Genomic DNA, 23,638 nt, shown 5'->3' on the forward strand with positions numbered 1-23,638 from the left:
TTTTACAGCCTTACTGCCAGAACCTGATCAATGAAGTGTTTTTAAAAAAAGAGTGCTAAACATTTGTAAAGAAACCAGATTTATTGGATTTCTGTTGTGTATAAATGAAGTGTATAAAAGTTACATAGCACTGACCAAGGAAAGAACTGTAAGGTGGCTTATGGCCTGTGGGATATTTAAAGCAGCTTTTTAGTGTTTACAATATTCATTGAAAGATGTGCTTGAAGTTACTGGATGCCTTTTACATGCTAGCTCGTCTAATAATCTTTATCACATAAGTAATTCTATAATCATCTTTTTCTATTCTATAACTTAAGATTGTCATCATAGGCCACACACAGCAATCATAGAGTACCTTGTCATTGCTCAAAGGTCCAAAGAGGTACAGAAACATTTGGATTTATTTACCGGTACACTAAAAGATAAAAACTGATTACAAAGAGTTGTTCAAGAAATTGCAGCTAATAGTAAAGATGTCACCAACAGTGAGAAGAAAGTTTCAAGCTGCTCGTATGCAACATTCAGGCCTCCTGAAACAAACACTACGCTGAGTGCTTGATCCATCCAGAAAAAATAAATCCATCCTTTGAGGTAGAGGTTAGATTTCCATTTGATTCCTGCTTTAAAAATATTATTTCCAGTTTGTAAAATGTGCTTAAAAAAAAATGCCAAGTAGGCCTGACTTGACATTTTAAACCCGTTGCACTGACTCCTGCGCATAAGGTGAATACGAGAGGCTACAGTATAAGAGGCACAGAGCCGGTTTAGATGGCGGACTGAAGCAAGTTGACATTAGTTCCTGGGATGAGGTTTTCATCTTCTCCATCAATCAGAGGGTCCCACTGGTTAAAGTTCTTCTCCAGGCCTGCAAGATTTTTGCACAGAGGAAAGGGGAAAAAGCACAGCATTAGTTCATGCAGAGAGTTCAGTCGATCTCTGCTGCAGACCAACAGCCAACTCCTCACAGCTCAGCTGATACCGCTGTATACATCTTACTATTAATCCCATAAAAACAAAAGCTATTTAAACAGCTTTAATTTGCCCACAGCTGAAATGTGTTCCTGCATTACATGATTAAATCTGACCGAAACGACGAGCAGGAGTTCTTACCAAGATGGCGTTGCAGAAACGCTAGTGTTGCTTTATTGCACAGGTCTATGGCGAGCTCTGGGTCGATCTCTCCTTTGAGTTTCATCAGCTTCCCGATCCAGTTGCCCGTGAGAAAGGTGAAGTCTGGGAAACTCTGGTGGACTGTACCTCTGAAAGAATGCAGGTGAAGAAGCGACGTCATCACAAAATCAGACCAAATTACCCCCAAAGTCTCTAAATGAAAGTGCAGCAGACCAGCAGTGGTACCTGATGGTGATCATTTTCCTCTGTATGACGGCCGAGTCGAGCTTCTTCATGCGGCTGATGTTCCCCGCCCACTGGAACTTCTCAGAGTTGATGAAAAAGATTGGCTGCTTCACCCGAGGAAAGATCTCATCGTCTAAAGGAGTCATCCAGGAGTCTAATGCTACTCCACACCTGTTTGTAGGATAGCAGGCCAGGTTATTACTTTCAGTAATCTGGGTCTGTTACTGCTGCCTATAGCACACGTTTCTAATTTATAATAAGCAAAGTGAAATGCCCTCATGCACACAGCTCTATCCCTGCAGACATTATGGACAATAAGCGTGCAGTTAATTGATAAAGACTGGAAACCCCCCAAAAACATACTTGAATTTAACCTCTTTGCACAGAGCCTCTATGACTGTTGCTCCTCCAAAAGAATGCCCCATCACTGCTATCCTGCACAGGTCCATGGAGTTCTGTTACCAAGAACATGAGAGAGAATTAAGAAATCAGCACAAACTAAATTGTACTCCACTGCGTTTCACATTTTTCTGATCACAGATTAAAGACTGCTGATTTTCTTTATGCAAAACAGCATTTCATGAACTTTGGACTCAGCCTCAGCTTATCGATCAGCTGTAAACACAGGTTTTTCCTCACTGCACTTTCAAAAGTCAGACCATCTGAAACTAGTTGGTATGTCATTTTATTGTTTATACACACACATGGCAGCACAAAAAGTAAGAACTTTGTGTTTGATACTTCTTTGTTGTACCAATGCTTCTTGGCAATAATCTTCTACAGCTGCAAAGTATATTTGGTGCCACGTTTGTAAGGAAAACTCATTTGTGGGTTGAGCAGCAGAGTTGAGTATGCGGGCCAATGCCAAACAGCTTATTCTGTGTTGACTCTTGTGTGGTGTTGGATGGGATGAGCGAAGTATGAAGAAACACGACATATTGGCAGTTTAACAGCGTTTTTCACAAGTCAGCCAACAAAACCAAAAGTAGTGGTTGAAGAACGGGAAGCTATACCACAGCATTGTGTGACCAGCACGAGGAGCAGATGCCATGCTGTTGTGGCCGTGTATGGTTCTTCCACATGCTGTTGCTATGACTCCTATGTCTTCAGAGTTCAATAGTTCAATAAATGACACCAAACAGAAGTCTGAGAAGATTTGGCAACTTTTTCAAACTTGTGGCAAAATATGGCACCGTTAAAGGGGAAATAAATAAGCCTGGTCTAAGACTTATTGCCAAGAAGCATTGTTACAACCAAGTCAACAGTCTTACTAAATAGAACTTTTGGTGCCAAGTTTATACATAAAAATGTGCTAGTAAATGAACTTTGAAAGCTCCAGACTTTGGGGAAAGTTGCAATAACCACAAAGATAGAACACTGCTAGAAAAACTCCTTGGTCTTCTAAGCATCAGACAGCTGACTAAACTGACCAAAAATCCTCAACAATTCTGCTGTGACATCATCAATCACATCTTAGCAATGCATGACCTTTGTGAGATGCAACAAACCCTGAAACAGAGATGTTCCAAATGTTTAAGTTGACCTTTTGTGAACTAAGAAATTATTAAGAAATTGAACAAGTGCTGGCATTGTGAAGTGGGCGTGCCCTACGTTAAGGATGTGCACACAGGAAGCAATTCACTCATCAACCAATCATGGCTTTGGAGCTGATGTTTGTTGCAGACTCTCCGTGCTGTACATGTTTGGCACCTGCCCCATATGTCATTCAGCATCATCTTTGCAGTACTTCGATCACTCGCTTCAAAGTTTAGAAAAGTTGAGTCTGGGGTTTGCCTACATCGCTTTGTCGGTGGTTTCTTCACCCAGCTTGAAGTTGCACCACTCTCTGTGGTCTCTGGTCAAAACCTTGCCGATTGTTCCTTCCTGATCCACTCTTTAAACTTTTCTCAGTTTCAAGTTGAGCGATCGAAGCAGTGAAGAATACCCCTGACTGACACACGACAGGATTATAAATAGATTGGAAGTTGCCTAGGTAACCGGAGGCTGGAATGTCTGCTTGCTACGACAGGGGTCCACAGAGGATCGCTCAGAGCACTGCTTTGTTGCCGACAGCTGGTTGCTAGGTTAACCCTTTAATGTATGTACCACTCTGTCATGTGTCAGTAACCAGCACACGTTGCTCTCACAGGTAACGGCGTCAGCTGGTCGCCTCAAAGGTGAGAAGAGTTCAACTTTAGCTTTAAACACTGTAAAGCTAAAAGGCTACAACTGTTGCCTTTTAAGCCTTGATCAAACTTCAGAGAGACTTCTAACACACACCCACATTTCTGTCTTCTTATGAACTGCGTTTCCTGGAGTCTTGTGACACTTGCCAACTTGCCTCATGCTCGTGTTACAGATACTTTCTGCATCTTGTGACACATTTCCATTGTTGTGTTTGCTACCACACAATGCATATCACAGCCAGAGGTAACCAAAAGCTTACCTTCAGCGTTGACCAGTCAAACTGCGTCTCCAGAACATTTTGCACTGAGATTCCTGAGTTGATTTCAGTGAGTTTATCGAGAGCCAGAATGCATTCATCTGCTCTTTGTTTCACCTGAAAGATTAAACAAATGAATTCATTCTGTTTCTTTAAGGTGCCATTTACCTTTACATTCACGACATCTGTACAGATACGACAAATAAAACCATCATTTTTTCCCCTACTATGGGATTTATAAACTCCCGGTCTCCCTAAATTTTTGTTTATGGTGGGCAGCAAATCAGAGGGAGCTTCTCTTAAAGGGAGGGGACAGGAAGCTAGAGTGGAGCTGAGCTGCTGCACTTGGGCTCAGTACAAGATAAACCAGGATTGTGTTGAACTGTGAGTTTTGCAAAGCTACTCTGATGAACAAAAAAAAAAAAAAAAAAAAGAAATATCCCTCGCCTTAATCGTAGATTTAAAAAGCCAACTGCTGTCTGCAGTCCCTGATTCCTTTCAGCTTTAAGATAAACGGGATGTGACCACATGCTTGCTGTTTAACATAACGTGCCCAGATGAAAACAGAAGAATGTCAGCTAGAACAAACAAGGATGTGGTTTGATTTTAACATCAGTGCCAAGCTGCCTGCGAGCAAACGGGTATGAAGTTATGCAATCAAGAGACTGTGAATTTGAAACCCACAGAGGGAGTCTGTGGGTAATCTCTGCGACAACATACTTGTTTGTTTCTGAGGGGGAATTCGCTCTCTCCGTGCCGCAGAGCTCTGTAGTACATCCACTCCTTTACCAAGTTCTGTTGGGTGGCACCGGATGATTTTGTCAAACTTGCATTTGACCTTTCTGACTCTGGCTTATCACAAAAATAATATGTAGCTGACGCTGACTGGTCTCTGTGGGAGAAAAATAAAAAATAAAACCATAACTGGTAGTTCCAGCCCTAGGAACAGATATTACTTCCTTCACTTTACTTGGAACAATTAGGGTTTAGACACATGTAGAGAACACATCCTGTTTGAGGCAGCGTATGACCCTCTCTCTGAAAGAAGCAAAGTCACTCTCATGTTGCTGCTCTCACACTGCAGCCATGCGCTCTGTCTGCGGCTTTGTCAGCATGTCGCCGGCTGCTAAAATCCAGCAAAATAACACTTCCATCACCATAAGCGACAGGCCAGCTGTGGCCATTATGTTCATCTCCATATGGTCCCCCTTGTCTGCATACTGAAAAGAATTGTGATGACCTGGTTCGTACCATTGTCTGCACACCCTTTCCACTCCTACTACACACGTAAACAGACAGCCAAGCAAACAATAGCAGAGGACAAACGTTCAGCTACGATTTCCTCCGAATGAAGATTACAAAGAACACAGATTTCAAACTCATTTTACATCGTAGGCCACATACTACCCACTCCGAGTGGGGGGACCACTTAAGATCAGAAACTGTCAGTGTAAAGATGTTTAAACACACAATTAATCCCTGAGATATCTTCATATGAGGAAAAGAAGTGCAATTTCAAAAGTTTCTCTCAGTTTTATGATAAATGTGTAAAATAAGAGAAAAAGTGCTGCTAGCTCATTGTGCACACTGTCATGCATTTAGAATAATATACTTTTTTTCTATAGTAAAAACATCTATAGTAGATGCTTGAAAAATGGGAACTTTTCTGTCATTTAATTTTTTTTAATCTATTAGTAACTATCTGGTGTAGCATGGACGTAATGGTCTGTAAAATTTTAAATACAGTTAAAAGTTCCAAAGTCTGTGCACTCCATAGCCTTCCAGTGGGCCCGATTGGAGTCTCTGCCTGGCCGATTCTGGCCCCTGGACCCTATGTTTGACAACCCTGCTATAGAAGGTTTTGGTGATTAATGGAATGAAAACTACATATGAACCAAATAGAAAAATTACCTGTGTTCCACTGATGCCACGATGAAGCCCTGAGAGGCCATTTCTGCACATATTGCTGAATACAAGGTCCTGAGAAACAATCACAGGAGCCACAGTGTGAGCAGAACTTGTAACGGGTTATTGCTGCAGGAGTGACGAAATAAAAAGAACAACTGCATTGTGTGTGTACCTAAAGGCTCCCAAGCCGTGGGAGAAGATGATCACGGGACATTTTTCATTCGATTTAAATGGAGCATCCAAATAGGCTGGGATCTTGAAGGACCCTGAAATAGATAAAAATGAGGAACATGCACATTGGCTATTTTTTTAACCACATTAGAAACTGAAAGAAACTAGCTTTCTATTTTTTATTTTTTTTAGTGACTAAAGTCATATAATATCATATAATATTGCTGTCCTGAGCAAATAAATTTGACTTTTACACCACAAAGAAATAGACTGTCAGGATGGAGAGGGGGGTGGGGGTGCAAATTCATTAATAAGTGTGCAAGCATATAAGACTTGAGAAAGCAAAGAAACAAAGAAAAAATAGTCCATTTTATGCCATGACATCATTAGAAATACTGGATTTTCCTAATTTATTCACCAAAGAGGTAGTTGAAGATCCTTTCACTGAGGGCCCTGTTCATTTTCATGAAGTCAGCCAGACCGTTAAAGTACTCCTTGCATGGGACCCAGTCAGGCTTCTCGGCACTTTCCATCTCCTGACAGGGATAGTACAGCCGGAAGAATGTGCCCTGTTGGAGAGACAGACAGCTAGTTCAAGCAACTCAGCAGAAGGCCATTTGCTCCCGTGATGTCAGCAGCCTGCGTGGCCCAAATACCTGCTTTCCATAATACCTGTGGGTACCCAGCCCAGCATCTGCAGCACACTCGAGAATGTCAAATACAAATATGTGAGCTCAGCTGTTACATGTCAGCATGAACAAAGGTTTTCTTTTGCTTGTACCTCTGCAGTGTGGTCCATCATGAAGTCAGTGCAGCCCACAGCGTTTGGGCCGTTGCCTGGAGGGATCCCAAGGTTATTACTGCAGCTGCTCCCCATGGTGAAGAAACTTAGCGCGGACCTCTTCTGGTCTGGTAAATAGAAACACGCACACATCTGTACATCAATACTGCTCCTCTATAAAAGGGAAAGATAACAGGACTAAAAATCGTATTATTTCTGCACGGATGCTACTGACCGCAATGAATAAATGTGTATATGCAGAATGTATCATTATATATGCTTGACATTCATTTACATTATTAATAGTATTGTAGCTTTTTATTAAGTAGTTTATCAGTATCAAATGAAAGTCAAAAACTTCTTCACTGTACTAAATGTTATGTGAGACCGAGTCGCGAAGTTTACGCCTTGATCTAACCACAGAGAGCCCCACACAACCGCACACTTGATTCATTTAACTAAACGGGTCAAAGTCTTTGTGCTGTCAGTTAAAACAAAAACCCAAAACGTGGCGTGTTAACTCCTACCTGTCCTCGCCCACGCGTTCAATCTCTTGACTCCTAACTGAAGAAACCCTCCATAAGAAAACATCGACTACAGCACTTTCGACAGCAACCTAACCAAACGTTTTCTATCTCCACTTTAGCTGCCGGTAACAGTAACACTCGTTAAATAAAATAAAAGGCCTACCGGAGATACAGAAGTGCGAGCGCTGCCCGGTGTTTCTACATCAGTTTCGCAATATTACCGTGGACTGAGAGCAATCACAGGATAAATGTACTGCTTTGGGAGTGGTTATTGTTTTTGTCAGTTAGCCGCTGCTAGCATAGGAGGGGGCTAGACCAGAGTAGTGGATGAACGGTGTTGAGTCACTGTGGCAGTCCTGCCTCTGCCGGCCTAATGGCGTCCCCCAACTTAAACCTTAATGACCTACATGTCATATTATTTAACAGTTGGCAATCATGCTTCTATCTTTACTCGAATTACGGCATAGATGGCTCTAAATATGAACTCAACCAAGGCCTTTGAAATTGTGTCAACTGCTCTGTACACGGCTCTGGTTTGTCGCAGCGACTCTCGCTGACAGCTCTGGAATCAGCGCGCACGTGCAGTTGTTTACAACAATCATCGACGCTTTAATTAATATTTTCATTAATATCGTGTGAGCCAAGGTGCTGTTGCCAAAGCAGCTGCACATAAGCGCTGGCTTCTCAGTAAAAATGGCACTTTTAAAGTGTCGGTACGTTTGATATGACTCCACGTCTGTTGGGGGCAGTAGAGGACAGCCGAGCGGGAAACAAAGCGAGAAGGGAGCAGAAAAGCAGTGGAGAACGATGCTGCGTTAGCAAAGCTAACTGTTGTCAACTCATTTATCAGCAACTCCTTTTGTTAAAGATGAAATTGGTGAGTAAAAAGCAGATCAGTGAAGAGAACAATTAATGTAGAAATAGTCGAAAGTGATTAACTTATAGTCACCCAAAAGTGACTGTTAGCTGGAAGCTAATAGCGGTTTTTTTTGGGTGCAGTTTAATAAAGTGGAAAAGGTGAGCAGCGAACAGCAAGTTAGTACAGCGTGAAGTGTTTAACTATGCATACAAAAACACGGAAACAAAACCCCTTTGACATTTTGGTGTCGGGTTTATCCTGCTTTACTGTATCTGTATCTTTGTACACCTACACACACCTGTGGTTTTAAGGGTGCATTTCCTCCTTGTAGTACTGTCTGTCGGGTCATCCTACATTGCCCTGCAATGTCCTCAAGTTCAAGTCCACCACCATCATGTTGGACTGTGGACTGGACACCACCTCTGTCCTCAACTTCCTGCCCCTGCCCTTGGTGCACAGGTGAGTCACTGACAGTAATTCATTCATTCATGGATAAGAGATGTGTTTTGCTTGATGATGATGATCCTTTTTTTTTTTCAGTCCAAGACTTTCCAAGCTACCTGGTTGGGTCTCTAAGGATGGAACAATAAATTTGGGAAAGGCACGAGAAGCTGTTTGGTTACTTGGCGTATATTTCAACTTACTGCAGTTTTTGTATGAACACATGCCGATTTATCTGTGGGGGGAAAAATCAGTTTTGCCTTATGCTTGCAGGAGCTGAAGGAGTGTGCAGGGAGGGTGTTTGTTGACGCACAGCCAGAGTTCTGTCTCCCTGAGGTAGACATCCCTGATACTTCATCTCTGCATTAGTGTTATAGCTTGTGCTACTCATTCAGAATGTCTCTCTGCAAAACAGGGGCCACTGTAAAGCATCAGAGTTGGAGCAAATCCACCTATTTTAAACAAATAAGAAAAAAAAGAAACCTGATAGGCCTGCCACAATTGACAAGAATAGGATAATCCACTCAGAGAAATCAGTTACTATGATCAGCACAGTGTGATTACTGCGTCTTTACTTTCACAGTAGGTCCTATCTTAATAAATACCTGAAGTACAACAATGATATCTATTTAATCTGAATAACGCACAGAGAGAACTGTTGGACCTGTCCACCATCGATGTCATCCTTATCTCAAACTACCACTGCATGATGGCCCTGCCTTACATCACAGAGCACACCGGCTTCACCGGGACAGTGTACGCCACGGAGCCCACGCTGCAGATTGGCAGGTGACAGATGCAGGGGATGATTACCACATCTTACTATTTTTATATTATTTTTGTGATATCATTATTTCATTTGGTAAAATGAGATACAGGTCACACGTCTTCAGTTGCGTTTACGCTCGTTCTTCCTCTTTTCTTCCTTAGGCTGCTGATGGAGGAGCTCGTGAACTTCATGGAGAGAGTTCCTAAAGCCCAGTCTGCCACGTCCTGGAAGAACAAGGAGATACAAAGGTAGACTAGTTTTGTAAAAATATTCTCTGTGTGTGTGTGTGTGTGTGTGTGTGTGTGTGTGTGTGTGTGTGTGTGTGTGTGTGTGTGAGTTGACACATGAAATACAGTTACTGACTTTGTTTTAGTCTGGTCATTTTTGAAGTTTCATTTTACCTTCACCTAATTTTTCTGGTGTTTTGTTACACCTCCACTAGCAGGGTGGTGTAACTCCACCGTTCAAATGAATACTTATGTTATTGCATTAGGATGCTCCCGGGGCCGCTGAAGGATGCAGTTGATGTGTGGATGTGGAAGCGATGCTACAGCATGCAGGAGGTTAACTCTGCGCTCAGCAAAGTGCAGCTTGTGGGTTATTCACAGAAAGTGGTGAGAACTGCTTATGTCCAGGAGATATTTAAGATTTCACATTTTTGCTTTCTTGCAATGGTGACTTCTCCTTGTCTTTTCTCTCGTTTTTTTTTTCTTGCAGGAGTTGTTTGGAGCTGTACAAGTCTCCCCATTGAGCTCCGGCTACTCGCTGGGCAGCTCCAACTGGATCATCCAGTCTCACCACGAGAAGGTGTCCTATGTGTCTGGCTCATCTCTACTCACCACACATCCTCAGGTAGGCCAGCAGGCTTAATGCTTCACCATTTCAAAGTCTACTGGGCGTAACCCTTGAAGCTTTTTCCTGAGCTGAGTGATTTCGCTAATATTTTGGGCCTGTTTACAGAATAAACTGATAAAATGAGTGTGCAGCAGTCAGGAAGGGTGGTCTCTGCTCGTGCAGCTAAACCACGTCATTGATTTCTACTAAGGTGTCAAAACTTGTCATTGAGGGTCCAGCGGAGGTCATCAGATGTCGTCTTTATGGGGGAGAAAGTTAAAGTTTGAAGGGATTGAGGACAAAGCTGTCACGATCTAGAGTGTAAAGAGTGCAGTCTGTTATTCGTTTAGTCACAGATTTCCTTTTTCCTGTGCTCAGAGTTTCTTTTGGAAGCTAAATCTTTAGGCGAGTGTTTGTCAGTGCACGCTGTAATTGTTGGAGAATCCAGTCTGTTCTGTCCTGTCACAACTACTCTGCAGTGTTTCTCTTCTTCTCTGCTCCCAGCCCATGGACCAGAGTTCCCTAAAGAATAGTGACGTCCTCATTCTGACAGGCCTCACTCAGATGCCTACTGCCAACCCAGATGGCATGCTGGGAGAATTCTGCAGTAACTTGGGTGGGTTTTAATGTAGCGCTTAGATTGACGTGGTACCAAATGTTGAAGTCATTCTCGTATCATTTAAATGGAACTTGAATGATGTTGTCTGTGCTGCCGTTCTTCTGCGGTCTGCAGCCATGACCATCCGGGCGGGAGGAAATGTGCTGGTGCCGTGCTACTCCTCGGGAGTGATCTACGACCTGCTCGAGTGTTTGTACCAGTTCATAGAGAGCGCCAACCTGGGGACCACGCCCTTCTACTTCATCTCACCCATAGCCAACAGCTCGCTGGAGTTCTCTCAGATCTTCGCCGAGTGGTGAGTGGCCGTTTATCGAAAGCTTCTCGATTCTGTCGTGAAAGTTGTGATTTTAGGTTTTACTGTTTTTCTTCAGCATGTGCTCAGTTAGCTCGTCTTCATTTTTCCACGTCTTCCACAACAAGTCACGATGTAGTCGCTCTGATAATTAAGAACACAATATCGATGTTCTGTTACTCGATAAAAATGCAACAAACGCCAGAGAGACGATAACTTGTGTGACTGTGGGATATTCCAGATGATTTTTCTTTTTCTCAAATATTTCAGGCTTTGTCACAACAAGCAAACAAAGGTGTATCTCCCAGAGCCGCCTTTCCCACACGCAGAGGTGAGTCAAGAACACTGGCAGTTAGGGCTGGGCCATATCATACTGTTCACGGTAATACCGGTATAATGTTGGGCAATGATAGGAAAATGAAATGGCGCAATAGAATATGGGTAAAACGCGCATGCGCAGTGCCTTTGTTTACATACGCACATGGCGGCGACGGAGAATGAGAAGAGCGAAAGCGGATCGTTGAATGAAACGGATGAACCAGAATTGGTTTGTAAAAATGCTGCAACCTCAGTGGTGTGGAACTGGTTTGGCTTTCGTCCGTCAGATACACAACAAAGCACTATTTTTGGTAGCGCATGCTAGTGGGCCGTCGTTATTACCGAACTGATTTTATGTGGTACACGGCGCTCAAACATCTGTCAAAAAATGTTTTAGTACGACTTTGCTAAGCACGAACCCGCAACGCTTGATGGATTGTCGGAGCATTGCGGCTACCGTAGCCAGGAGCCTGGCGGAGTGATACGTACTGTGCTTCAACATAATATTACCGTGTTGTGTGTGTATAACCTCTTTAAGTTTTGTGGATATTCTACATGGTTATGCTCAGGATGTGTCAGCCATTTCCACTGGAAATGCCTTTTGGTTAAACTGTCAGCGAGGAAATTGCATTTGCACCGTTACATTTGTATATAACTTTAATGCACGTCAAAAACAGCTGCTTGTTTAAGTGAAAATACATTGATGGGGTTTTTTGCACTAATAAAGTTGTGGAGTTGTAAAGTATTTTGTCTAGTGTCAATGATATCGTTATCACAAATTTTCAAATGTATATCGTGATAAATATTTTTGGCCATATTGCCCTTCTCCTTTATACTGAAAATAATCTTTATATTATAGGGAACCTACTTTTTTTTCCTCAGGTTTTTAACTATACCAGCGTAGCTTTGCAGAATAATGCTTATTTACCTTACACTGGGCCTGAGGGACAGCCCCACAGGCTGGCTGTTGTCGCTCCCTTCCTCCTCCCTCGTTAGCAATCTTTCTTCTGAAGGCTCCAGTTTTAGCAAACAGTGATTAAATGTACAGACAATGACTGTTTTTTTTTTTGTTTGTGTAGGTTTTGTTTTTTTTTGGTTTTTTTGGACACTTTGGATGATTTTAATAGAAACTGTGTCTTGACAGACAGTATATTTATTACAGGAAGTATGAAAAAACATAATGTCCACTTTAAAATGAATTTTCTAGCATTCTCAAATCCATTTCCTGCTTGATGCTGAGAAAGTAGATTCTTGCTCATATTTATATTTTATGCAAATTCATGTTTGGTTGGAGAAAACGGTGCTTTGAATTGGAAAGCATTAGGCAAATAACATGTGTTCGAACAGACCAGTGCTATCACAAGTGATTAATAACAGATGAGATATGTAGCCATGAGTCCCATCAAATGTGAGTGAGATATGCTTTTGCCTGGAGCGCATCATATCTATAACACGTTTTAAAAAGCAGAGTCGACTGATGCAAAGATACCAGGATGAAAGCAAGCACAAGTACACCTCTGGGGCTGGTGATGAGGTCACGTGCAGTTCTCTGCACATTTCATTCTTGAGCTCGTTGATAAACTGGTGCTTAAATGTGCTGCTGATGTTTCAGCTCATCCAAACCAACAAGCTGAAGCACTACCCCAGCATTCACGGAGACTTCAGCAGCGAGTTCCGTCAGCCCTGCGTGGTTTTCACCGGTCACCCCTCTCTGCGCTTCGGCGACGTCGTTCACTTCATGGAGCTCTGGGGCAAATCCAGCCTCAACACTATCATCTTTACTGGTAATTACAGCTATCATTACATCTCTTAGACGTGAATAAAACAAGGAAAGCCTGAGCTTGTAACATCTGTGTGCCTGATCTTTCTCACTCACAGAGCCGGACTTCTCCTACCTGGATGCCCTGGCGCCGTACCAGCCGTTAGCCATGAAGTGTGTTTATTGTCCTATTGACACACGGCTCAACTTCCACCAAGTATCAAAGCTGCTCAAGGAAGTCCAGGTATGCTGTTAGCACCTGATCTGATTATGAGAGAAATACACAGAAATAGAGCAGAGACTAAGGAACAACACCTAAATGATTCTACGATGAGGAGGGAGCCAGCGACCGCAAAATAATCCGGATTGCTCCAGAAAGGCTGCGTCATGGGATGCTAGAACTGTGATGTGCCATAATGACTGAGTCTGTGAGAGCGCTGTGGGTGAAACGGGAGAATGGGAAGCAGATTTCCAAGCTAACAGGCGATATACAAATAAAATGGCAGAACAATGTGAGCGTTCAGGGCAGAGCACAGGGAAGCAGTGGGTCTTGCGTAAGATTTGAGGGATTTGATTGAAGCATCTCTGTAGTTCCTGGATGGCCCATTCGCAGCACTAGTTCTCATTTAGCTGTAGCCTTAATGCTTTTTAGCTGAAGCCAGCTTCAGCCTCTCACATTTGTACTCTGTGTGTAAAAGCTACAGCCGTGTCTTCTTCCTGCAGCCGCTCCACGTGGTGTGTCCCGAGCAGTACACCCAGCCTCCTCTGACCCAGTCCCACCGCTCCGACCTGATGTTGGAGCTGCAGCCTCCTCCTATGCCCTACAGACGCTGCTCTGTTCTTAACCTGCCCTTCAGACGCCGCTATGAACGCATCTACATCCTGCCTGAGGTGAGGCGCCGAAGAGAAGTCAAAAAAACCTCCTCAGAGATGGATCTGAGTTTCCAGCCACAGAGAATCTGTGTTTTCAGAAACAGATGGTGAATTCTCTGATCACTATGACAATGTGGCGTTTGAACAGCTGTTTTTATTGAGAAATCCTCTTGCTGTCAGAAAGCAGGTGGACGGTTTTAATTGCTAAGAGTCGTATTTTTCTCTTCCTAGCTGGCCAACTCCCTGGTGCCCTCTGAGATCAAACCCGGCGTCTCTGTGGCGACCGTGTCTGCGTTGCTGCACTCAAAGGACAATAAGCACACGTTACAGGTGAGCCCAGAATACTTGTACTTCCATTAGAGAATCAGCTGATCAGAGCTCAGCTGCATTTTTCTTTCATTTGTTCCCAGTCGGTGCCCAAACCCCCTCCCATGCCCCCCAGCAAGAAGAGGAAGCGTGTGATTGAGGAGCCCCCTGTAGCGTTGGCCCCTAAACCCATGCTGAGTGGAGCTGTGGCCCTGGAAGCTTTTCTGGCCACTTTGCAGAAGGTGGGAAATCTGAACGAGAGGGGCGTCAGTGTGCTGTGATATTAGCACTTACTTAATGTTAACTTGTTATGTGCTCATTTGCAGCACGGGATCACAGAAGTTAAAGTGGAGGAAACGGCAGATGGGCACATCCTGCACCTGCAGGCGGAGGACACGCTCATTCAGCTGGAGGAGGACGGGACGCATATCGTCTGTGACAGTGAGCCACTGAGGACCACGCTCAGGGACCTGGTGCTGCGCTTCCTGCAGAAACTCTGAGCTGAATCCTGGCTGTTAGTTTTTAACCGTGTTTCTGCGTCGCTGCATTATGGACAGAAGCGGAAGGGAAGGGTGTGGATGCTCAACGGCCATATTTACAGTCGTTTCACTGTACAGCATTGTTTGGTTTTATTTTATAAAACTCACAGAAGTATTATTTTGTATTAAAAAGGTTTTCCAGAATTGTACAGTAACTGTCGTTCATCACTTAGTCTTAGGAAACTGGAAGCTTTAAAACCGCAAAAAGTGAAAACTGAGACTTTGCTCACGAGCCCAGGCTTTGTGTAACCGGTGTGTTCCTGCGTTATCTGACACTGACAGGTAAAAGAAACAAAGACCTCCAAGTCATTAAAAGCCCCCTCCAGCTCCTACAACCAAGTGCAAACAGTAAGGAAGAGGGTTAGCTCCACCCACCACAACTCCCAAGCTAGCAAGAATGATCTATTCATGCTAGCATTAACTGTGCCTATAACACATATGTGACACACACGTACTACACATTTACAGCATCTAGCAAAGATAGGCACAATAACTGAACTAAAGACACACAATCAGAAATATCAGGGTGGCTAAATATACATTGCTTGTTGTACAGTGTTGGGAAAGACACCAACCTCTCCCACAGGGGAATTGTAGAAAAGGGGAGAGGCCAAAGGGGTACACTGTATTTATAGGGTTGCACCAAAGAAGAAGAACAATGAGGAGGGGCTCCAACTGGTAATGAACATAACTACAGGCTTGAAGGTCCTACAAGTATAACAGGAACTGTTTGGGGTCTCGAACACATTTTGTGTAATTATAACAATATGTAATTTATGAACCGGTTACATTTGCACGGGATAAAATGAGGAAAGCGCTTTACTCACATTCCACAGAAGTGTTCCTTCTGTGGAATGAGTAACCACAGCAGGTGTTTTTTCCCGGCACACGCTGACATGACACAAGAGGAAATGCACAGTAAACATGATCAACAGGAATGATGGCTGAATATTTAAGCTGGGCTCCCTGAACACACCAGAGCCTCTGTCAGTGTTCACAGTGTAGGTGTTGAGCTGCGAGTGGTTTGCTGATGGTGTTTTCTCACTCTCACACACACACAGTCCAAAGTTGTCAGTCCAAATGCTCCGTTTCTCTGCTGAGGAAACAAACAACCATTTCAATAGCTCTTAAACACAGTTACACATTTTTCCAGCGGGAGGAGTCGCCCCCTGCTGACCATTATAAAAAATACCAGTTTAAGGCACTTTGACAGCAGCTTCATACCTCAGAGCCAGATTCTGTGATATTCTTCCAACTACATAGACTCCAGATATTTTATACTGAGTGTGTTTGGCATTTGGATTTGGCCTGCACTCCCTGGACTCAGACACATTTGTGAGAAAAAAAAATAGAGTCCGCTTTTCAGCTTGATGTGCATTTATTGAGACACCGTATGAAAGTTTTGCCTTTTAACATTTGTGTGCAACTTTTCCCAATCTCAGTGACAAAAAAATCCTGTCAGAAATTCCTGAACCCAGATTCAGATACTGAAAAGGTTCATCATGTGTAGCACCTTTTTGTTTAATTCACTTTTCCTTCATATGTTGAGCCACAAAGCTATTAGCCAAAATGTCATATTTGATATACGTCAGCATGTTGTGCAATGCATTCTTAAAAAATATGACCAAGCTAGACAAAAGAAGAAGTATCTGACCTAAAAAACACATCTATAGCAGATGAACAGTAGCTGAGTCATGTTCACAAGAATTAAATAAAAAAAAAAATTTAAAAAAACTAAGCTGACACAGGAGCTGGGAAACACACCTGCACAGAAAAACACACAGTGGGACACTAACAGTCATGGACTGGCCTCCCCAGAGCCTGGACCTCAACATTACTGAAGCAATGTGGGATGATCCTGACAGAGGAAGCCAAGATCCAAAAAGAGCTTTGAATGTCCTTCAAGAAGCCTGGAGAACTATTTTTGGAGCCTACTTAGAGAAATGAGAAGAAGGCTGCCTAACAGAGTTCAGACTGCTGAAAAATGAAGGCGGTCACACCAAATATTCCAGCTGGTTCAAACTTGTACAAAGTCAGTTTTTGTCTTTTAAACTGTATTCTGGTGCATTTAAAAAAGTTTTAAAAAATTGAAAAACTAAAATAAAACACTGCACCCATTTCTCAAATTCTTAGTGAAACAGGAAATGATGTCGCTCATGACTTCTGCACATTATCGTAAGTCTGGCCCAGCTCACAGTAAAAACTATTGTGAGTAACCCCGCTTACAAAGAGACCAGTAAAGTCACCGACATGTATGAGGCACGACACCGACAACTCATTCGTGTCACAAAATATTTAATCGGTGCAGAATTGATTACATGCGTCAGAAGTACATCTAATAATAAGCTGTACAATATCTTACAGTGTACTACGTGTTGCTTTGATAATACAACTGTCTGCAGCAGGAGGATCATGTAGGACTGATAAATGTGAGGTGCTCTGAAAAAAACAAAAACAAAAGAAAAACAGCAACAACTAAAACAACACTCTTCACCTTTAGAGTGAAATACAGACAGATGTAACATTAACTGCTTCGGCTGGTACACGTGTGCAGTAATCTGTCATCTTCAGGGTGGTTCAAAAAAGAAAAAAAGGACATAAGGTATCCAGGTATGTTACGTTTCAGCGGATCCTGACATTGACCAGAGAGGAGACAGTTTTCACGCGGTGCCTGGCAGGAAGAACAAACAGGAGACTGTCCAGTGATCGATTCTGCAGCTACGTCCACTAAAAACAAAAAAAAAAAACAGCTAAATTATCAGTGGCTTCATTAAAAAGAAGATCTTCATACCAGCACGAAGCCACATTGTTGTCCCCTCTTTGTTCTTGTTTCTAGTTTCCTGAAACTACAGGCAGTGCATTTAAGAGCGTGATGACATCATTAGCCGATGAGGCCCAGGCAGCATGAATAATGACCTTAACTTAGGCGTGGCACAGTTAGGTAAGTCTAAAGCTCATCTGGTCTTAAACTGAGCGTGGAGGACAGCGGAGAGGGGAAGATCGCAGAGGACTGATGTAACCAGGTGAGAGGGCAGGGAGCGCTCAGGTGGCAGCTTAAACACAGCGATCACTCCTGGCTCTGTCACAGTCAGCTGGCAGTTTGAGGTGGGAGTGAGGGGATGATGTCACAGTTCTTCTTGGCGGTGCAGAAGTATCAAAGCTTTTTATTACAACAGGATGGAAAGACTTATTGTAACGATGTTATCGTTCAGCTCTATGGAGCTTTCATTTGGCCCACAGCTTTTACTTTTTTGGGGGTTCGCTCTCATGGTGCCATTTTGCCCTCAGCTGTGTTGGAAAAAGCAAAGCTGTAATACCGAATATACAAGACCCAAGTCTTTAGTTCGGGGACTGAGTGTGTGTGTTTGTGTGGTAGAAGGTGGTGGTGGTGGCGGCAGTGGGGGGTGGGGGTTCAACCTGATAAATGCGCCTTTGGATCACTCAGCCGCTTCACGCTTATACCTGTCTATTACTTGGATTCTTTCTCTGCGTCCAGCACTGCAGAGCGGATGCCCAGCTTCTTCAGCTCCTCCACCAGGTCTCCGTTCTGGTGCATCTGCAGAAGGATGTCACAGCCTCCCACAAACTCGCCATTGAAGTACACCTGAGGGATCGTGGGCCAGTTGGAGAAGTCTTTGACTCCTGTGGATGGCAGACGGTGTTAATACTACCAGTCCTGTTTCTCTGAACACCTCATGGGTTTTAAAATTAGGCGTAGCATTTTGGTTACATGCCTCATAAGCATTGTTTAAGGACAATCTGAGGGGTGGGGCTTTTTTCTACCCACTGAAACTGTAGCAAAAGCACAAATCTCCACACACTCACACACACAGCAAAGTGTCACCTCTCCAACTCCATTCAGATTTATTTATTTAGTGCAACAACAGTGGCCTCGAGGCACTTTATACTGTAAAGTAAAGACCCTACAATAATGGAGATAGAAATCCCAACAATCAGACGACCCTTATGAGCAAGCCATTGATGAAAGAGGGGAGGGAAAACTCCCTTTTAACAGGAAGGGAGAACCAGGTTCAGTGAGGGGGCAGCCATCTGCGAGTGGTTGGGGGGTGAGGGGAGGAATCCAGGAGAAAACACACTGTGGAAGAGCCTCTTCTCTTAAAAAACCCTGCTCTTTTAAGCCCTTTGATATCAGTATTATATGTTTGTCAGTGTCCAGATGTGGCTGTAAAGTACAATATTCAGGACTATATAACAATAAATAAATTGATCCAATTGGCCATTATCAGGTATTTTACTCTAAACATGTGGTTAAAGTCTGAAAACTGCGGGACACTTAGACGGGACTCCCACAGCAGGAGCACATATTGCTGATGTCATCTGTAAAGGACGCTTCCCTGCTCTCCGACATGTCTCGTGTTATTATTGGAACAATGGGGATCGAGTCAGTCCTGACAGAGCCTGGTACTTTGATACTGATGCTAACGTTCGGCTTACCCCACCCTTTGGTGCTGCTGCACAGCACTGATAAAAGCTGGCCATAGAGTGCCGTTGACAGCTATGCTAACCGAATGGCATGGCTGCTTTGAATGAGGTAATAATCAGGATAAGTAGTTCACACACGACTCTGAGGGAACCCGACACTTCAAGGCTGTTTAAATGAGCTGCACCCAACATGTGACGCTTTTCCTGCCGGTTATAAAGTAATCAAAACGGTACACGTTCACCTGAGAGGTGACAACCTGTTGCTGTCGGGCCGACTCCGGGTTACTGACCTTGTCTGAGGTCCTGGTCCTCCAACACGTTGTACGCAGCGTAGTTGTCCACGCCGTGCATCCGGAGTATCTGAACCACAGCGTTACTGAAGCCGCACATGGGCTGCGCCGGCGTCCCTTTCATAAACACCACCACTTTGTCCTTCTTCACCATCTCACCGAGGTTTTTCTGGAGATCCGCCGCCGAGCACAGGAGCCGGACTGAGGCCCACTGCGAGCGGCCGTCGGTTTGTCTGGGCACACAGACAGCCGAACCCGAGCGAAGACACCGAGCAGCGGATCGGAATAAATTGTTCATGGTCTGTGGTCAATTATCTCGTTACAAGAGGAAAAGAAATGTCCTTCAGACGGGCCAACCTAGCTGTGAGCGAGTCGGCGTAAAACCAGTCAGTCAAAATACTGTCGCCTCACTGTTACGATGAGGGGCGTTTACGTGAACGGTGATTGGACAGCTTTGCCCACAAAATAAATCGAGTCTGATTTGCTAATGGTAGCGTCACACGTCATTCAACACCGGCGAACGTAAGACGTTTAAAGTGTGTAGGTAACTTAGAAAATGTAATAGTAACAATGTTATAATAAAAATAAGAATAATATGGTATTCACACGGCATGTATATGCATATGGTATGTTTTCTTTGATAAAATTAAATTTTCTAATAAAATTTTTTTTTCAGGTCACAGAAGCCGATAAGAACTTCCGGAGCAGTTTACACTCACAGGAAGAAGAGGGTAGCTGTTTGAAAGATGGCGGCGCCCACACAGAAGAATAACAAACCGGGGAAACCTGGAGGCAAAGAGGCTCAGCCTCTCATTATCGCCAAAACACCGGCGGAGGAACAGCGTCTGAAACTGGAGAAGTTGATGCGAAACCCAGAAAAGCTCGCTCCTATCCCAGACCGACCCAAAGAATGGAACCCGCGAGCTCCGCCGGAGTTCGTCCGGGACGTGATGGGCTCCAGCGCGGGTGCAGGCAGCGGAGAGTTCCACGTTTATCGCCACCTCCGCCGCAGAGAGTACCAGAGACAGGACTTTCTGGACAAGATATCAGAGAAACAAACTAAGGACGAGGAGTACCTGGAAAAACTGGAGCGGAACAAACAGGCCGCCGAAGAGAGGACGGCGAAGCGGCGGAAGAAGCGAGAGAAGATGAAGCAGAAGAAGCTCCTGGCGAAGAAAGCTAAACTTGAAGCTAAAAGCAAAAAGGAGGGAGACGACAAGAGCTCCGAGAGCGAGGAAGACGACAGCAAGGATGAAGATGAGGAAGACGAAAGAGAAGCTGAGGATGACGCAGAAGCGCCCAGCTTCATCATGGGGAAGAAATGAACCCGTGAAACGTTGAAACTCGTCGCAGATGGACACACCAGCGATACTTAATGCCTTTGAGAATAGAAGAGATGATCTGGACCTTGTGTGGTGAGCTCTGCAAACAAGACGGTGGAACTGACCTGCTGCAAGGATTAAAAACATTTGTCATTCATTCGCAGAGACACTTGGACTGCCTAGTTTAGTAGGCAAGAGAATCCACCGAGGGAATGATTTTTCAAAGAGAAATTGTTTAGTGTAGTTATTCGTTCCAGAATCACACGTGGAAGCCTTGTTGTTATATTTTAGTATGATTGAGTTTATCTGCAGGGAAATCCAGCCTCGGTTTTAAGTTAGGAATTTTAACAGTATTTGGAAATAATCTATATTTCAATGTGCTAAATGTTTTTGAAATAAAACTGAATAATAAAAACATGCAGATGTTGTGTAAGTTGCTCACAGTGAAGCCCAACAGCCAAGAAGATACTAGACATGTGATTGATCCTTCGATGTTCTCCTCCTGTGCAGCCTTGTGAAGCTGCCCCTGGCGGAGCCTGTCGCCTGTGGGTACAACAAGGCTGCAGAAAGCAACACAAAGAATGAAAAGGCGTGGCTCCTGGAGGCTCAGGAGTCTCACGTGCGATGTTCTTTGCACAGACGCCTGCCTTCCACGGTGGTGACGACCTCCCTCGTTAGCCGTCACCTTTCTTGAGGCAGGCAGAGTAAAACCTGGCAGCCAGATATTGTCTGAAACGGGGGAAGCCCTTCCTGTCAGACACTGTTCAGCTGTCACATTAAAGCCTTTGCGAGTGAATTATTGCCGCTGCTGTTTAGTTTCAACTATTAAAAACACAATCTGAACGTTTTTTTGCTTCAGTGTAATAGTTTGCCTGTGCTTGCTTGTTAGTTTGCTCCTTTAATACAAATAAGAATATAGCTGGAAGCGAGTAAGTGGTTAGATTTGCTCCACTCTTTTCAATCAGGTTTCCTGTTGAATTTAAAAAAAATGCAAATTTCCCCTAATCATCTTAAATTCAAATGATTTCCTTTAAATATCTGAACATGTTTTAAAACAAAATTTGCTCTCTTCCTTCTTCGGTTTAAACGTTTTTTTTATTTAACGAAATGGGCCAATGGGACTTAAAATAAAATGTATTTTTGGTCTTTTTATGGTCTGAAAGTCATTAAAAATATGTATCTAGATTCACAAAATATAATAAAACATATTTCATTGAAAGAGGTGTTAATATGCACGTGGTTTATTATTTTAAATATCTCTTCAAAAATTCATCCTGACAGAAAGAACAGAAAAACGATGTTTTGATGTATACTTGGGTTTCTGTTAGCTGTACTGGCAGCAGAGAAACACATTCAGGTGAGTTTTTAAACTAGTTGTTTATTATTTAACAAAAGATTCAACTTGAGAAAATGCATTTATTAGTTTTCAGCCCTCCTACATGTGTAAATGTTTGCTGAGTTGCACAGCTAAAGAAGAAGTCTCGCATCCTTTGATTTGACCTTCACTAAAGTAAAGCAGTTAGGGAGTGGGAAGCAGTGGACTAAACCACTGATTCAATTGAAGTGGAGTATTAAAATGTATTATTTTCATGTATAATTAACACGAGAGTTCTCTGTGCATATTATCACACTGTATTTGCATTATATAGTTTTTTGTATAGCGATACATTGAGGAGGACATTTCCACATGCCTGACTGTAGATACAGATCGGTGGAAGAAAGATTGAAAGGTACAATGAGGTTAGAAAAGTCAAATAAAGAATGAGACATAAGTAGTGGTGAGGAAATGAATCACTAATATCCAGCACACCATTTTAATGCACTTTATTTATGTGTTTGACATTACAGCTCATTGTCTCCCTATAAAACACTTTTGGTTGTGAACACATAAGTGGAAGAACCTTTGGGAACAAATGAAAAGCTCAAATCAGACAAGTTAACGTGTGTTTTCAGCAGCCGTACAGCAGGTTGATCCTTGTGATGTCCCAGTAGGACATGCCCTGCCTCTGGCCAATCTGGACGTTGGGGTTGGGGATGGGGGTGATGGTGTCCCTGCCATTGATGGAGAAGGCTGTTCTTCCATAGTGCATTACGGAGGAGTAGTCGAGGGAGTGTTGAGGTTGTTGGTGTCCTGCTTGTCGGGTTGTAGGCCATCTGTGGGTCGATGTTCTCCCAGTTGATCCTGGACGTAGTAGTCGCGGTCGCTCCTGGTCTGCTCGTGCTGGAAGCCCAGAGCGTGGTTGACCTCGTGCTGGACGATGCCAAAGTAGATGCAGCCCTGCCTGTTGAGAGACAGGACCTGTTTCCCTCCCTGTCTGCCCAGAGGAGAGAAGCATCCGTTCTGGCTCTCGATGCTGATGTAGTCGTTCTGGTACTGACGGTCGACAAAGCGGACACAAGTCTGGCTGTGGAAGGACTGCAAGGCATTTCTGATCAGCTGCCTTTCCCCACTGCTGTACTCACTGCTGATGGTGAAGGGAATCGTCACCAGGCCGTTGTTGTCTTTCTGCCACAGGCAGCTCTGGTAACTCTGGCATTTAATGGCATTTCTGCTTTTTGGAAGCAGGATGTCTCCTTCCAGCAGGATCTCATTGCTGCCATTGTTGGCGGTCAGAATCCTGGTGGTGATATCAGTGGTGTGGTCTTCCTCCACCTGGTCCTCTCCTCCTCCTCTTTCCTCCATGAGAGGATGAGCCTGAGAGAGGCCGAGCAGGAGCAGCAGCAGCAGGCTGACAGAGGGACTCATCTTCAGAGTGGGTCTGGTAGCTGTGGAGCTTCTTTGCAGAGC

At 43.7% G+C, this 23,638-nt stretch overlaps 4 protein-coding genes, 1 non-coding gene and 1 pseudogene across 7 annotated transcripts; 3 read left to right on the forward strand and 3 right to left on the reverse strand.

Moving 5' to 3' along the window:
* Positions 1-62: 62 nt before the first annotated feature.
* On the reverse strand, positions 63-7,500 carry pla2g7 (phospholipase A2, group VII (platelet-activating factor acetylhydrolase, plasma)). Of its 2 annotated transcripts, none has more exons than XM_031740812.2 (11): positions 7,350-7,500; positions 6,660-6,787; positions 6,297-6,447; positions 5,880-5,973; positions 5,711-5,779; positions 4,520-4,691; positions 3,803-3,916; positions 1,720-1,811; positions 1,357-1,527; positions 1,111-1,259; positions 63-865 (listed from the first exon to the last, which is right to left on the reverse strand). In XM_031740812.2, the coding sequence occupies exons 2-11, from the start codon at positions 6,753-6,755 to the stop codon at positions 765-767; spliced, it is 1,209 nt and encodes a 402-aa protein (XP_031596672.1). In that variant the 5' UTR covers positions 6,756-6,787; positions 7,350-7,500; the 3' UTR covers positions 63-764. The 2 variants fall into 2 exon arrangements, with proteins under 2 accessions (XP_031596672.1, XP_031596671.1); XM_031740811.2 differs by lacking the exon at positions 7,350-7,500 and adding an exon at positions 7,187-7,341.
* A 260-nt stretch (positions 7,501-7,760) lies between these two features.
* ints9 (integrator complex subunit 9) lies at positions 7,761-14,944 on the forward strand. The gene is made up of 17 exons (XM_031740810.2): positions 7,761-8,063; positions 8,377-8,504; positions 8,586-8,646; positions 8,760-8,822; positions 9,136-9,275; positions 9,417-9,503; positions 9,749-9,869; positions 9,973-10,107; positions 10,594-10,705; positions 10,823-11,003; positions 11,271-11,331; positions 12,931-13,102; positions 13,197-13,321; positions 13,801-13,968; positions 14,182-14,280; positions 14,361-14,498; positions 14,583-14,944. Exons 1-17 carry the CDS (start codon positions 7,911-7,913, stop codon positions 14,754-14,756), a joined length of 2,118 nt encoding a protein of 705 aa, XP_031596670.1. The 5' UTR covers positions 7,761-7,910; the 3' UTR covers positions 14,757-14,944.
* Positions 14,945-17,073: 2,129 nt separating this feature from the next.
* Positions 17,074-19,964, reverse strand: glrx5 (glutaredoxin 5 homolog (S. cerevisiae)). Of its 2 annotated transcripts, XM_031740815.2 has the most exons (3): positions 19,529-19,964; positions 18,258-18,437; positions 17,074-17,522 (listed from the first exon to the last, which is right to left on the reverse strand). In XM_031740815.2, exons 1-2 carry the CDS (start codon positions 19,824-19,826, stop codon positions 18,265-18,267), a joined length of 471 nt encoding a protein of 156 aa, XP_031596675.1. In that variant the 5' UTR covers positions 19,827-19,964; the 3' UTR covers positions 17,074-17,522; positions 18,258-18,264. The 2 variants fall into 2 exon arrangements, with proteins under 2 accessions (XP_031596675.1, XP_039454680.1); XM_039598746.1 differs by having other exon boundaries at positions 17,074-18,437.
* A 260-nt stretch (positions 19,965-20,224) lies between these two features.
* Positions 20,225-21,327, forward strand: prkrip1 (PRKR interacting protein 1). The gene has a single exon (XM_031740783.2). It carries the CDS (start codon positions 20,275-20,277, stop codon positions 20,851-20,853), a length of 579 nt encoding a protein of 192 aa, XP_031596643.1. The 5' UTR covers positions 20,225-20,274; the 3' UTR covers positions 20,854-21,327.
* On the reverse strand, positions 21,142-23,608 carry LOC116321037 (annotated as a pseudogene).
* On the forward strand, positions 21,354-21,629 carry LOC116321058. Its single transcript, XR_004199497.1, has one exon.
* Positions 23,609-23,638: the final 30 nt, after the last annotated feature.

Source organism: Oreochromis aureus, linkage group 15 (genome assembly GCF_013358895.1).
Source record: "Oreochromis aureus strain Israel breed Guangdong linkage group 15, ZZ_aureus, whole genome shotgun sequence".
NCBI lineage: Eukaryota > Metazoa > Chordata > Actinopteri > Cichliformes > Cichlidae > Oreochromis > Oreochromis aureus.